This window comes from Gorilla gorilla, chromosome 3, assembly GCF_029281585.2.
Source record: "Gorilla gorilla gorilla isolate KB3781 chromosome 3, NHGRI_mGorGor1-v2.1_pri, whole genome shotgun sequence".
Classification (NCBI taxonomy): domain Eukaryota; kingdom Metazoa; phylum Chordata; class Mammalia; order Primates; family Hominidae; genus Gorilla; species Gorilla gorilla.
In genome coordinates this window covers 46,160,563-46,175,921 of record NC_073227.2, presented here as the reverse complement: position 1 = coordinate 46,175,921, position 15,359 = coordinate 46,160,563, and the positions used below count along the sequence as shown (strand labels likewise).

General features: G+C 43.2%; 1 protein-coding gene across 16 annotated transcripts in view; it reads right to left on the bottom strand.

Moving 5' to 3' along the window:
* Positions 1–6,162: 6,162 nt before the first annotated feature.
* The window catches only part of TBC1D1 (TBC1 domain family member 1), a 250,388-nt gene continuing 241,191 nt past the window's right edge, over positions 6,163–15,359 (bottom strand). For all 16 annotated transcript variants that reach the window (XM_055385752.2, XM_019025598.4, XM_019025597.4 and 13 more), the window contains 2 exons: positions 10,478–10,651; positions 6,163–6,648 (listed from right to left, as the gene is read on the bottom strand). In XM_055385752.2, the coding sequence (XP_055241727.1) occupies positions 6,448–6,648; positions 10,478–10,651 (375 nt within the window). In that variant the 3' untranslated portion in view covers positions 6,163–6,447. The remainder of the gene's footprint in view (positions 6,649–10,477; positions 10,652–15,359) is intronic.

The window sequence follows — 15,359 nt, the reverse complement described above, 5'->3', positions numbered from 1 at the left end:
AACTTATCATTTATACTTATTGGACTATACAGTAATGGAACATTTATCTCTAAAAATATTGGTGTTTTCTTGCCATCTGAAAGAGACATGGTGTTAAGTGGGTGCTAAGTGGGTTAGTTTGTTTGGGCTACTCAGACTGGATAATTTATAAACAACAGTTCTAGAAGCTGGGAAGTCCAAAATCGAGGCACCAGCAGATGTGGCGTCTGGTGAGGGACTGTTGTTCCTCATAGACGGATGGCACCTTCTTGCTGTGTCTTCACATCTCCAGCTTCTAAGTGCACTGATCCCATTCATGAGCGTAGAGCCCTCATGACTTAATCATTTCCCAGATGCTTTGCCTCTTAATTCTATCACATTGGATATTATATTTGAACACACGAATGGAGGGGGGATGGGGCAACATCAACATTCAGACCACAGCAGTGGGTGTGTGTTTTTTTTAAGGTCTTGGCACAAGACTCAAAGCTAGGATAGAATCATTTGTCATTTGGAAGAGGCTCTTCCACTTTCTAATAAGTCACCCAGAACACTCTCACCCAACTCCTCTGTTAGCTGTTCCTTCCCAGTCTCACTTGAATACCAGCTCCTCAGCTGAGTCTTCTCTGAATATTCTAGGTAGGCAGCCCCCACGTCATGATTGATTTTTCGTTTACTTATTCCAATTACCTATCTCCCTCACTAGAATAAAAGCGCAACGATGGCAAATACTTACTTTGTCATCTCAGGACCTAGAACAAGGCTTGGTACATAGTTGAGGGCTGGAGAGTGAAAGCAGGGGAGACGTCATGCTCGCCAAGCTGGATATGGAGAGGCAGGCAGGTGAAACCACACTGTGCAAAGACAGTGGGGCTATAGTGAAGAGAGACAGATCCAGAGTGAAAAAGCTAATATCCTTTCTAATAACCAACCCATTTAGATGATTTGAACATATGAAATTTAGGAGTAAATTTGATAGTCACTTATTTCAAAGAAAGGAAATAAATAGATCATGCCCTCCTTGGTAAAGAGTACCAAGCAGAGATAGGCATTCGGTATCATTAAACAGACCCGCATGCAAACTTGCCTCTATCTCCCTAACATGGTACTTCACCATCTGCACAGTTTCCACACGATGGCACCTCAGGAGGTCACCCTGCAGGGTGCTGAGAGCCAAAGCCCGAGTTTAACAGTAATCAGAGTCACCTCTTCCTTCCAACAGTTGGAAGAGATTAGAAACATAGTTACAGGGTTTAGAAAGATTTCTGGAAGATCAGAAAGGAGACACCCCAATTGGTCAACATCCATCCAAATATGGAATAAGAGAAAAACAAGGGCAGGAAGATGTAGTCAGAAGAGTGAGGAAAGTAAGCAAACGACTGGGAAAAAGGATGTACAAAGCTGTCCCCCCACCCCTTGGCCATGCCAGGTTGTCCAGGCTGTCTTCAGTAGGTCTAAGGAAAGGACAGTAATAAAGTGCCGTGATTCACAAGGAGTGATTCACAGGCTCCATTCTTAACACACACTGTTCAGTTCCTCTCTGCTCTGCTCAGCCAAGCACTTTGAAGGCTCAGAACCACAAGTCTTCGGTGGCACTGCAGGGAAGGGCTGGGGGCGAGATGGTTGTCTACACAGCAGGACCATGCAGGTGAACAGGTAGCCGTGTGGCCAAAGGCCTCAGACTAGAACTTGCTACCTCTGTCCGTACCACGATTATTCAGAGCAAAGGCTCCAAATGGGGTGGGCCCAGGAAAAGATCATGAGAAAGTGCTAGAGAGAGTGCTTTTCAGAAAAGGGTTTGGAAGTGTTTCTATGGGTTAGGTCATGTTTTGGCCAAAAATCATGTGAGGGTGTTACTCAAACAAACCTGGAAACTGCTTTTATAAATTGTTCAAAACTTTCCAAATGAAGAGTTTTGGTGTTTTAAAGTCTTTGGTTAAAAAGTATAAAAACCTTAATACATTTGTGTCATCTGCCATGAGAGAAGATGGAAATTCATTACTCAGATTTCCACAAAAACCTTTGCATAACTGATGAAGAAAAATGAAGAATGAGCAATTATGACTTAATGTGACTAGTTGTGTTCTTCTTCCATTTAGAGTTACTAAATTTTGGAAGTCAGTGCATTAAAAGCAACCATAAAACTAAGCTGAACTTGTAACCGACATGTGAATTACTAATCACAGTTTTAAAGCATTTACAGTAATGAAGTGCTCATTATTCTTAAAAATACTGAATAGGAATTTTATCATTAATATTTTTAAACATTGTATTTTAACCTCATTCAAAACTTCTATAATACAATTTAGTCATGCACAAAATTGATTAATAAACATACATCTCATGGTAGAAATCTAAACACTTTACTACTAAGGTTTACAACCAAGGCAGTTGTATGGTTATTTTTACAGATATTAAGAGAGATATCTATGAAGCCTAAATACTAAGAACATTCTTTTAAAATATTTTGTTATCAATTTCAAATTGTCCAAATAACCGTTGTGGCTGCTCCATACCATATAACTCTTGAATTTCTCTAATCATTCTAATCATTTCTAGAGATGGCAGCAAAATAGTTTACATGATGGAATTTCTCTTTTATAAAACCAAAGGGAATTCTGTGTTGATTTGTTTCTTCTAAAAACATTACAATGCAAAGGTTTTCAAAAGTCCAAAGGTAAAAAAGAAATAGTTGTCAAGAACAAACATTATATCTAATCATGTCAAATCCTGTTGCAATAGAATTTCTCTGCCTCTGGGTCCATACACAGGGGTCACTCACTGGAGAGCCTCCCAGTTTTAACTCCCTATCAATTAAAGCTGCTAGAGGCATTTCAGGAGAGAAACCGATTTGGGCTCTTAAGAATACAGGTTAGCTTTGTGAAAATGAAGCAAACATCTCTTTGCTTTGTAAATTGATGTCATCAGAAATGGTTCCCAAAACTCACTGAAGTAAAGCTGGGTGGTGCCCACTATTAGGCAGCCAGAAGGCCAGGGATCTACTCTGATCCTGTAGCCAACCATCAGGTGATTCTAAAATTCTCTACACCTCACTAAGCATTTTCCTGTACAAAATGAGGTGGGAAGTGACTTTCTAGTATGAAGAGAAGTAAGTTCCCTCCAGCCTTCCCAGTCTAGAATTATTTTGAGCCATGCCAAACCCTTAAAGCAGAGTTTAGATTTAAGACAATGTGGCTTGTAAATTATTTTCCCACAGTTGCTGGATTTTAATTAGCAGAATTAAATAGTAATCAGAGTCAGCTCTTCCTACAGCTGGCAGAGCAGGGCAGATGAAAGCTGGGAGGCAGTCCCAGAAGCCAGAAGTGGTCTCTGAAGTTTGTCATCTCCAGTGGTGCACCATCAGTGACTCTCAATGCCAATGTCAATCTGAGTCCGAACTCTATGGATCACTAATTGTACACTTAGACGAAGGGCCTCTATAAAAGGACTCATACATGCATGCTGTCATTCAAAGTAGGCAAGTTCCAAAACTAAACAGGGCGGCTTATACTATGTTAACGTGGTTAACCCAGAACTGTGTTTCCCAGAGTCCCCTTCCCTGGTGGTCTAATTCAGAATTGGCTCTAAGACATGCTGGCATGAGATCTGGAGGGCCAAAGTGAAACAAGTGCCATTTTTATCTGAGATCACCATTGTTCAATGTGGTGTAGCAACGTGACAGACACAAAGGTGCCTGGCCAGTTCCAGCTTGTCCTCATTCCCTTCTGCTTCACCTCCAGCTCTTCTTCCTGAGTGCTGACTAGGGTGGCCCCAGGCACACCACTAAACACCTGGCTGCAGACCCACAGAGGTGGTCACAGAGCCCCCGCCACGTCACCTGCCCAGGCCCACTTCTGCAGTGGCCTTGTGCTTTGCTTCTGAAAGATGACCTGGTGACTTAGCCTGATTCAAACACCTTCTGAATCTTCACTTCTCCAGCGCTTCACACAGTTGAGTTTGGTCTAATTCTGTAACAAAATCCAGGATCCCATGGCACTTGGAGCAACTCTTCTCCCGTTTACCAAACCAGACACACAAACCTCCAAATGGACATTGCTGTTCTATCTACAGGCCACCCCTGAGAGGGAGCCGAACCGAGTGTGCAAGCTGAAGAGAGTCCCATCCTGTTCCAGGTAGTAGTACACTTCTTGAGGCCTCATAATGTCTTAAGAGACATAAATGGCATCAAAAGATTGACACCACCAAGTGCACAAATGAGTGTTGGGGGAAATATAACCCAAAACATGGTTTAAAAATTTGGCTCTGAGAATCCTCACACAGTTGCCTCTCTGCTCCTTGCCTAGTCAGTCACAGGCTGAGACTGTCCAACCTACATCCACAGGCTCATGTCAACAGTCCTTTCTGCCCAACCCAATCTCGTAAGAGCACTCACTGCCACATACAACGATGGAGCTGGTCTCATCAGTGCTAAACTCACACCCTGTGTAGAGGTGTTACAACTTACATAATAAACACTCAGATAACAATACTGGATGCAGACACCAATATCTCAAATAATCTCACTGATGGTTGGGTAATGACCACACGTAGGCCACAGGTGTTCGTAAGGCATTCCTTTACTCCTGGGCTGAAAAGCAAAAATCCAAAGTTAAAAAAAAAAAAAAAAAACCACCATAAAAATGTGAGCATGAATTATTTCTTGTTTTATTGCTTTCTTGTTTCTTTCTTGATGCAGAGTCAATGTTTTTGATAACAGTAATAAGATGCCCAAAATCCAACAGTAAACATTCAAATAGTAAAATCTGATGTAGAACAAAGTCCTTAAATGTTAACTCCTATAAGTTACATCTAGTGGAACCACTAGGGATAAAGGCTGAACTCATCATCTTGGTTTATGACGCTATCCTCTGACCCAGGGAACAGGAGGAAGTCTCGAATGCCAGCCACCTGTTTAGGCACTGGTGGCAGCACTGTGGTCTCCTCGTGAAATGGCCAGGGAGACTCACAATGAGTCTAAGTATGGCAATCTCTCCTTTTACCCCAGGATTAAGAGATGCCCCCACAACTGAAAGAATCAAAAGAAACTCCTATGGAATAGAAGAAGTGGTTACAGTGATAAAGATCAGAAATGATTGTGTTGTCAAGGAAGTGACCTGTGACTGCACAGAACCCCATCTTTGTGAGAAAGCAACCCACTCTTAAGTGCACATCAGAGAGGCTTTACACAGTGACTGGCTGCAAGCAGGACAACCGTGAGCAGCATTTTGCTTGTTGAAGGCACAGGTCCTCGTCATCCTGAGAGAGGACAGTCACTGTGTGCGACCTCTGAAAAACTGTCAGCTATCATAAATCTGACTGCAGTTTCAGCCTGATCTTTTTTTTGAAAGTCCCAGACTCTTGGGGCACCCCTGAATATCCTGATGTGCCTACTCCTTCTGCAAGAAGTCAGATTTCCAAGGGATGGAGACTCAAAGGAACATGATTGCATTACATCACACAACAGGCAAAAATAAATACACGACTCTATAGTATGGGCATGAAACTACCACAAAGAAATATCTCAGACCCCACAACTGCAGCTCACATGCTAGCAATACCTGGTAGGGTCTAAAAGGTGTCAACTGTCCCATAAAGCATTTACCTACTATGACTTTGATCAACTGTACTTATGGGATAAGCAAAAATGTATGAAAACACTCTATTTTTTTTTAAAGACAAACTTCCTTAAATACCAAAGAGAGAGATCAATTTCACTTGACAGTGATCAGGATATCCAAATTAAATAAACCACTTTATTTAATTTGATGATCTTCAAATTCAATAAAGTGATCTTAAACATTCAAATAGTAAAATCTGATGTAGAACAAAGTCCTCAAATGTTAACTCCTTTAAGTTACATCTAGTGGAACCACTAGGGATAAAGGCTGAACTCATCATCTTGGTTTATGATGGAAACTGCTATCCTCTGACCCAGGGATCAATGACCCAAGATCACTGATCTTCCCAATGATCATCTTAGGTTTCCATAACAAGAATGGACGAGAGCCAACCGCACCTTGCCAGTGACACTGAGGGTGTAGTCGTCACACAAACCCTCTTGGAAGAATGATGGACCCACGCCTTTGCCTGAGGAATGATCTCGAGCTCTTCTAGCTTTTGAAATTCCACAGTATTGTGAATGCTCTTTACAAACACAGTGATACTCAAAAAGGAACCAACAAGAAAACATAAGTTGCATTTATTCACGTCCACGCCATCTAAAGCTACTGTGTACAGTAATCAGGACTGGAGAAGGGACGATTTAGTATCTAAAAACAACAACAAAAAACACTGGGACATGCCCCCTGAATTGCAAGTTGGAGTTCGTAAGAATATACTTGCTGGCAAGCCAGTTTCCTCCCTGAGAAGCACACTTCCCGCTTCCTTCTCTCCTTCCAGAGTCTTCTGTCCCTCTCAGTTAAGGCCTGGACAGTGTGGGATGGTGTTGCAATCTCTCCTGCAGAGCTGTCAGTCGCCTGTGGGCTCGGGCTGCATGCACTCAGGCTCCTGGTCGCTGGGCTCTGTGCTCCGCCACCGCAGCTCCTCCACCGTCTGCAGCAGGGCCGACCGCTCCAGTTCTAAGGTAAGCATGGCCTGCTTCAGCTTGCTCTCACTGCTCAGGAGCTTCTCAATGGTGGCCTCAAGGCTTTGGATCCTACCATTTGCCACCTGGAGAATAAAACAAGAAATGAGAATACAATTGCCAGTGCTAACACAGGTGGGATCCAGTGCCCACTCGCTGTCCAGCCTTGGGAGCACTCTGGAGCCGTGTTTCAGCACGGATGAGTCTACAGTTTATCATCAGTTCTGGCCACACAGGAAGGCAACTCGCACCCCTTGCAGGTCGGTGGCCAGGCCCTTAAAAGCACCCTGAGAGCCCCCAGCATTTTCTTCTCCTGCTATGGCTGCTGTGGAAGCCGATGCTGAGATGGTGGATCACAACACAGAGGGAACCCAAACCCCCAGGCACCACCACCAGAGGGACAGCTCGGATAGGGCCAAAGAATGCTTCAGCGACACAAAGCTGAAGTGGGCATCAGCGACACAAAGACTTCCATTGTGCCAAGCCTCTGGAGACTTGTAAGTTTGTTACTGCAGCAGAGCCTGGCCTGTTTTGATGAGCACATATATTTAAACGCACAAATCAATTTCAGGCTGACAAAAACTCAAAACAGTTTCCTCCTGAAGGCCCATGTGGTAACAATCCTCTAATCTGAAATTCTTTACAAACACAGTGATACTCAAAAAGAAACCAACAAGAAAACCTAAGTTGCATTTATTCACGTCCACGCCATCTAAAGCTACTGTGTAAAGTTACTGATGTCTAGAGGAACAAGACATCACTATGTCAAGAAACACAGGCATTTACCCCGGAACACATATGGAGTCCTTAGAAAGGCCAAGTGTTCTGCTAAGAGATTTACGTGCCTGGTCTCACTGACTGTTCACTACGAGCCACGGAGACAAGCAATATCCTCTCTTCCACCCTACAGAGGATGAATGAGGATCTCACTCAGTTTATATCCTCAGCATCTAGCACATAATTAATGCTAGTTAAATAGAACTTCCAGGTGCTAGCAACTGTCCCTCGTCTCTCTAATTTGCTCTGGCAGGCTTGCTTCCCAGGTGACAAGTGTGTTAGCTCTAGTGACATTAAAGGGTTCCCTAAGAAAACTGCAGAAACTCCAATATGTATGCTGATGTCCCTGAGGTCTTTCTGACCCGTTCCCCAGCTCACAGCTGCATCCTGGAGTGCTCTGTGACTTGGTCTATCTCACTAATCCAGTCCAGATTTGCCATGCTCCATTTTAGGTGGGAAAAATGGTATATATATATATATACACACACACACACACATATATACACACACACACATATATATATACACACACACACATACATATATTTTTTTCATTTTTCAAACAAAGAAAATACTTTTTTGAATGTGACAACACTTGTGCCAGAAAATTCATGACTCGAAGTCTAGCTCTGGCTGGGCCACTAGAACACCCAAAATATGAAAAAGGGACCAAGAGCCTTAGTTTGTCAGCCTACTGGGCAAGGGGTGGTCCCGCTTGGGATATCTCTCTAAGCTGTACTCTCTGATCCTCAAAATCCACCCATCGTCAGGGCCTGGCTCAGGGCCTACCCTCATCACTTTGAAGCCCCTCTGCATTCCGAGGTGCAACCTGCAGCTTAGTTAGTAGTGAATTAATTTGCATGGTCATTTGCTATTCTGCATTAATGTCAGGTCTCCTCAATAACACCGATGCTTTTATAGAAGCAAGCATGTCTTCTCTTTCACACATGGTCCTGTCTTCCACAGCACCTGGCTCAGTGTGGGCGTCAATGACTTGTATGGATTATGACAAATCCATGTGCATTATTATTTGGTTCCATCTGGCACGTCTATGCAATCGTCTGATGTACTGCTGAACAAAACAGGTGGTAGAATTTGCTCTCCAGCGTCTAGACAACGTTCACATGTATTTAACAGGGAATGAAATGGGATTTTGATATTTCTAACAATTTTATGAACAGAATAAAGGTAGGAAATGGGTTGATTTTGGTATTTTGGCCCCCCAGAAAAGCTATATGAAAATTCAGTACTGTATTGAACACCCTTCCTTGTCAGTGTCTGAAAAGTGTACACGGAGGAGGCATAATTCTTACATATGAGAGGCATATTTTCGTAGAGGATCATGGAAAAACTATATCCAAACACCACAAATCGATACAATACAATCCTAGATCCAACTCTTTGAGAGCTGCAGTGTCTTACTCAACTTGGTGGCCCCCAGCACTCAGCACTGCAGGGACTCAGCAACTACTGGTGGGTTGGCATAGACCACAGTTCTGAATGATCCTTCCAGAAGTGTAGGACTACTTGGTCAAGAGAACGACCATTCCAGGAAGAACATCTGTAATCACCAATTACTGTCTGATGCCTTTATTGAGGAATGTAGGTAGCTAAGCAGTTTTTCACAACTCCCTGTCTTCACAAAAATAATAGCACAGGAGCAGCATGAAATTACTTTCTATGCTCTGTCACCAAAAAACTACAAGGTCATTTACCCAATAAAACAAACCTTTTATTTGAGAACTGCCTATCTTAACAAGCTAAACACTTCAATGCAAATGTGAGCTTTATTAGAAGTTTCCACCATGTTATATTTCAGGGACCTATCATTGGCTTGGAAGCCATTTAAAATGACCATCTACACTGTGTACCCCTACAGGCCAGAGAGGCTCTTCACCCTCTGGAGACTTCCCTTGAGTGATGGCTGAGACTTCCAGGGTAAATTGTATATAGGCATATTTTCAGTTAGGACATCTCTGTCTTAGGGGAAAAAAAGAAGTTAAATTTCAGAATGTGAGTGGTTATTAGGGCTGGGCTGGAATAGCATTCGGTCTTGGTTCCTCTCTTTCACATATCTGATAGGGTATGCTGGGATGGAATGCCCGCTGGGAGGAATGCATTTCAGATAGCTTGACTCACTAGGCTGGACTTTCTCACCGTGCTGCCAAGCTTGTGTCTGCAAAGCTCATCTTTCTATGAAGAAAAATCAGAGGCTTAGATCAGAATGGAACTTATTCTCAGGACAGCCCAGGAACACCATAAAAAATTCGGCAAAAATATGTATTTTTATCCACAGCCACGCAAAAACAACTTTTAAAAACACCCTCAAAACAATTCCTTAACAGGGACAGCACTGCTACACACTTGTGATATTAAAAAAAGTAGAAAAAAGTAGAACATATGGTTGCTTCATGCCATCAGATTGACAAAAGAGCTGCACTCCGCAGTTAGGTGTTCTTTTGGGCAGTGTGCCTGGGTGATGTGGGGGTGGGGGCGATGCTGGACCCGGCCAGCTCTGGTCTCCGTGCTGCACCTCAGTGCTTGCTCTGCACACCCTCCTGTGTGCACAGTCTCAACTGGTCTTTCTTCTGTATGTCCTCACCTGAGTATATCCGTGTTGAAATGGAAGTTTCTAGAGGGGAGAACTGAGACCTTCATTAATCAAATCTTTGTATATGCACCAAGGACTCACAAAGAATTATCATCTCTTCTGGTTTGTTATATTTATTTCCGTGTTACTTTCCTCCTTTACCATCCCTCTGTGGACCTAGCTGGTTTTGCTCATAGAAGTTAAAGCTCTTAGATTCTCTTTGAGTAATGACAACGGCTGGCATTCAGCTAACAGGCCACAGCATCCTGAATCCAAGTTCATCTCTGGGCCTATCTCCTAAAAGAGTTAAGTGCAGAAACAGCCTCTCAGAAAGCTCTGGGACTGCCTGACCTTAGCAAAGGACAATCTGTCTGCTCCATAATAAAAAGGACCCATTCTCCCGGGATACCTTTGATCCCAACTATAAACAGATCAGGGTGGGAAAGGTCCTCTGGTCATGGGAAAGCCCAGCCTGCTGTTGCCTTTGGTGAGTTAATGAACTACCATATATTTGTGATTCAGGAAGCTGCTTTATAAATATGCTCTACCTGCAACTGTTCAAGGAGGTCAAGGTTCTGTTTGCGTAAGCTGCTGTTGGTTTTCTCTAATTTATCCATTCTTTGGTTGTCACTGAGAGGAGAGGAATCGATAAGTTCTTCTTGAAGGACGTGGTACTCAACTTCATAAGCTTGTAACTGTTTAGCGATGTCCATTTCAAATACCTGTTATAGAAAGAAAAGTCATCACGTACTAAAACTGAGAAAAACCCCACAAGTACAGGCAGGTGTCTGCAATCACGACAATGCTCACCTGTGAAGCGTCTCCTCTATGCTTAGCTCTACACTTGGTACTAGAAGTAATAAATAAGAAAAACTATGCACTGAGAAGGTAATAATTTTACTTGGGACAAAAGGATATAAGAAACATCTAGAAATAATTCCAAGGTAACATTAAGTACAGGTTTTTGATACACATCTTCCAAAAACCAAAAAAAAAAAAAACCCTCTCATTTTTAAAGACTTATAAAAATTTATTTTTAGTTCTTATTTCACTTCTTTTCTCTGAAAATTCTGTTAGGTTAGATACATCAACTATGGGTTAAAAGGAGAAAAGAAACAAAAGAATCATAGCCCTGTTTGCACAGTCACCAAGTCAAAGTTTAATTATAGTTCAGTTGGGTTTTCAGAGTTACAAGAACAGCTAAGTAATGGGACTGTTTACTAAAAAACTCTCCTTTGCACACAAATATGCAGAAATGAGCCAAAACCCACATGTCACCCACACAGATGAGTGAATACGAAACGATGCCTGAGTTGTCTTCTTTCCCACAATAGTAATGGTGACGAAAACACCACACGTGTGAAAAACAACTCCTAAGTGCCTAAGTGACTCAAGCCGTCCGTGTCTGTACTTTCTCTTGGTAAGGAAGGCAGGGCGGAAAGCGGAATCAGAAGACAGCTGCTGCTGCTGCTGCCCAAGGCATTTCCTTTCTTTCCAGTTGTTTCTATGAGAGAACCCCAGGGGCTGGGGCCTCTCAGCACAGCAGTGAAGCCCTAACGTTTATCTGATGGATCTGAGAATGCAGTCAAGCTGGGACCATCTTAAAAGAAAAAAAACCCTGCTAGATCAGAACACACATTCAGAAAGTGAAGTCAGGCTTTAAAAGGGCAGAAACTGCCTCTCTATTGCATTTCCTTAAGCAATTCCAATATTGTTAAAAATCAGTGTAAAACTACTTCTTCTGATGGCTCCCTATTGGCATTCAAATTAGCCTATCTTCCCTGGAATCAATTTTCAAAAACCATGTTTCCTTTCTCACCATTCCCAACAATCTTATTTTCTCTTCCTTGAGATGAATTTTTCAGCTTGCTGTTTTTGATTCAGTGGATAAGGCACAAAAGTCATTTGATGCCTAAAAACTAAAATCCATTATATCTGTGGGGTGTGTGTGCATGTGTGCGAGGGGAGTAAGAGGGAGAGAGAGAATTGTTTACTGGATTGAACTGATTCTCTTTTGTCCTTCAGAGCGACTGTGAGGTCAGCAGGGATTATTATCTCCATTTGACAGCCGAGGTAACTGGCTCAGAGGCTTTGAGTCAACCTTAAAATTGCGGCTCCACTGGCGATTCTATGAATGACTTGAGCCTGGACTTAACCTCTCTCAGCCACAGTTCCTGGCCTCCCACCTGGGGCAGACAGCGCCTACCTCCCAGGATGGCTGTGAGAATTAAACGAGGCAACTCATGGAAGTTCCCAGCACACGCCTGGCAGGTTGAGCAGGCGCTCTCTTAGCTAAGGGATCTGCTTCCACACACCTGCCACAAAACCCTCACATTTCAACCTCAGCAAAACCATCATCAATGGATGCCACGTCATGGAACTTCTGAATAGTCTGAACAGTAAAAACCACAAACGTTAAAACTGAGATTGTTTGGCACTCGTGTATAATTATAAATATGGTGCTGAATAAATGTCATGTACACTATTACTTTTTTTCTTTCACAAAGATTTAAGTGATCTCCTAACCTAGAAAGCCTGGGAACAAAACCTCTGGCTTTTCCTACAGATTGATGTTCTGTGTTAAGTTAATGGCTCTCAGCAGTGCCCAAAGCCATAAACTCTTCCAGGCCTCCATTAATGCCTAGGAATCACCCTGGGTCACAATCATCTCTGCTTAATTGCCTGATGATCTCCTGACTGCCAAGACTCCTAGGCCCTTCATTCTGCAGTTATGCCCCTGAATTTACCCCAAACCATGGCAATATGAGGCTGGTGGTCAAAGGAGAACCCTGGTCACTGAACGAGGGCTTCAGCCCTTGGGCTAATTACTGGGGGAAAGAAAAGAATTGGGAGGGGCGCCTGTCCTTGCACACCAGCACAAGTGATCCAGTGCCAGGAACAGTTCTCAGCCAGAGAAAGAGCAGGAAGGCCTAACATTAAAAACCCGATCCTTTGGTATGTTGTCTCAGATGAATAAAACAGACTAATATTAAAAACTAGGTGTTGATAGGAAAACAAGATACATACACTTTAAGGTGTTTTCATTTCTGGTCTGAGTCACTCCTGAGGCTGGACAAGTGCAGTGCCCACCTCCCCCGGGGTCTTGCCTAAGCCATTCCCTGAGCACTGGTCACTACACAAAGCTGCAAGGTACCTGGCCCCTCTGCAAGGGGGACTGGCTCTCATCTTCTTTCTTGCTGGCCCATCTCAGAGCAATTCCACTAGAGTTGTAATTACTGGGGATCTAGAGCCTTCCTGTCATCCTGGCTCTTAGGTTCTTCATAGTTTTCAGTCAAGTTCCAGAATTTTGGTACTGAAGAAAATTTCTCTTCTGCTTGCCAAAGTAGGAATGACTATTTCCATACTTTCGATGTTTTGCCGAAAACATAAAACTATTTTAAGTTACTGAAGCAATAGAGCTACATTATTGGAAGCTTGAAAAATAAAAGAAAAATCACCAAATACAACTTTTATATCTAGCTATATTTCCTATTTCCTAAAAGCATGTTTTTCTAGTTCTAAACATAACCAACATAAAATTTCCTATCCCACTTTTCCTTTACTTAACATTGTATCAAATAAGAGCTTTTTCATGTCGCTATATGTAACTGGCTTCATGATATTCTACCAGCTCAACCTACCATCATCATATTAATCCAGTCATCGAGTGTCAGACATCTAGTTCCAAGTTTCTGTTATTATAAATGACAAGTCTAGGAGAATATCCTTATACATATGGCTTCCCTCATATTTTGGATTATTTCCTGAGGATACATTCCAAGAAACGGGATGACTGAGTCAAAGGGTATGAATATTTTACTAGCTTGGGATATGTTTCGCCAAATTGCCTCCCAACAGCCACTGATCAATGTGCACTGCCATCAGCAACATGCTAATGTTCTGCATACAGTATACCCTTGGTGCTGGGTACTGGCATCAAGAAATGTCTTTCTATTATCTAGCAGAGTAAAGCATTATATGTTACATAAGTTTAAATTACACATGAAGCCAAATATTTTCCCAGATATTTGTTTACTAGATATCTCCTCTTCGGTGAATTGTCTGTTTATGTTCTTGGCTCATTTGCTATTGTAGACTCAGCATTTCTCTTCACAGTCCATGGACACTGATTAATAAAGTCATGAACCCTGATGGTTTGCAGAACTCGCCACAGAGCTTCCGCCTTCCTAACCCCCTGCCCTCCAATCTGCTGGTCCCATTGTCATACCAAGGGCTGGAGAGTGGGAACAGTCGGCCTGGTATCAGCAACAAGGGGGCACACACTATCTGTAGTGAATTACAAAAAAAAATCAAACCCACTAAAAGTCCCTCTGCTTGTTATTACCACTGCATGTGAGCAATTTTCAACAACGCCAGTGGTAAACCACTTCTCCCCACCACGCCCCACCCTCCTGGTATGGCACCAGTTGTCCTCGTACAAAACTACTCCTTTTCCACGGTGCAAACTGCCCACGAAGTGACGGCTCCCCCACAGGCAGAAGAGGCACCTTTGCCCCTGATTTGAGGTGTGTCTTCTGAATACAAGAACCCTGGTTTCTAACCTACAAGCTCAACTGGAACAGGGGCTGCTTTGTTCATTGTGTTTCTAACAGAGTTGCCCACAGCAGGGTTTCTCAGCTGTCTGTGTGTATGTGAATCCCCTGGTGATCTCGCTGAAATGCAGATTCTGATTCAGCAGGTCTGGGGTGTGGCCCCAGATGCTGAGTTTCTAACAAGCTCTGACATGATACGATGACAATGCTGGGCTGAGGCCATGCTCTGAGTGGAGCCTAAAGGATGCTGAAAATAGGCTATTTGCCCTGCCTCCCAAAGCCACCCTTCCTCTTTTTCTTCCTTAAACTGAGCTGAGACTTCACAGCCACAGAGCACCCACTGTGACAAGAATACAACACTGACCTCCTTTCCTTTGTTACTAATTATTCCCAAAGTTTCCATTCTTCTTGGGTCAGAAGATGTAGATGGTTTATTCAATGGATAGGTCCTTTGGTAAGTACACTGCCACAAAGGCTTCAGACACCCTTGGTCTTCTGTCCTGGGCTCTGTCACCTTTGGAATTGCCCTCTCTGGCTGCTTTCAGCCTGTCCACATTGAGCCAGAGCTCCAGAGCCCTGTCCTTGGCCACCTCTTCCACCCAGGATCCAGCTGTGTCCCAGTTGCTCAGGCTGAGACTATCTATACAGGGAGGGCATTTAATGAAATGGAACCACAGCTATCACAGAGCACCACCCAGATGCCCTCACTTCCTGCCCCACCCCATCTGTACACAGGGCAGTATGCTCCACCATCTGCAATGGAAGCATCCATTACATCTACTCTGAAGACCCCCAAGATTCGGGCCTGGGGGATCTCCAAGGCTGCAGAGGAATCATGCTGGACCCCATGTCTGCTTTCTGTGTAGAACTTAAGACT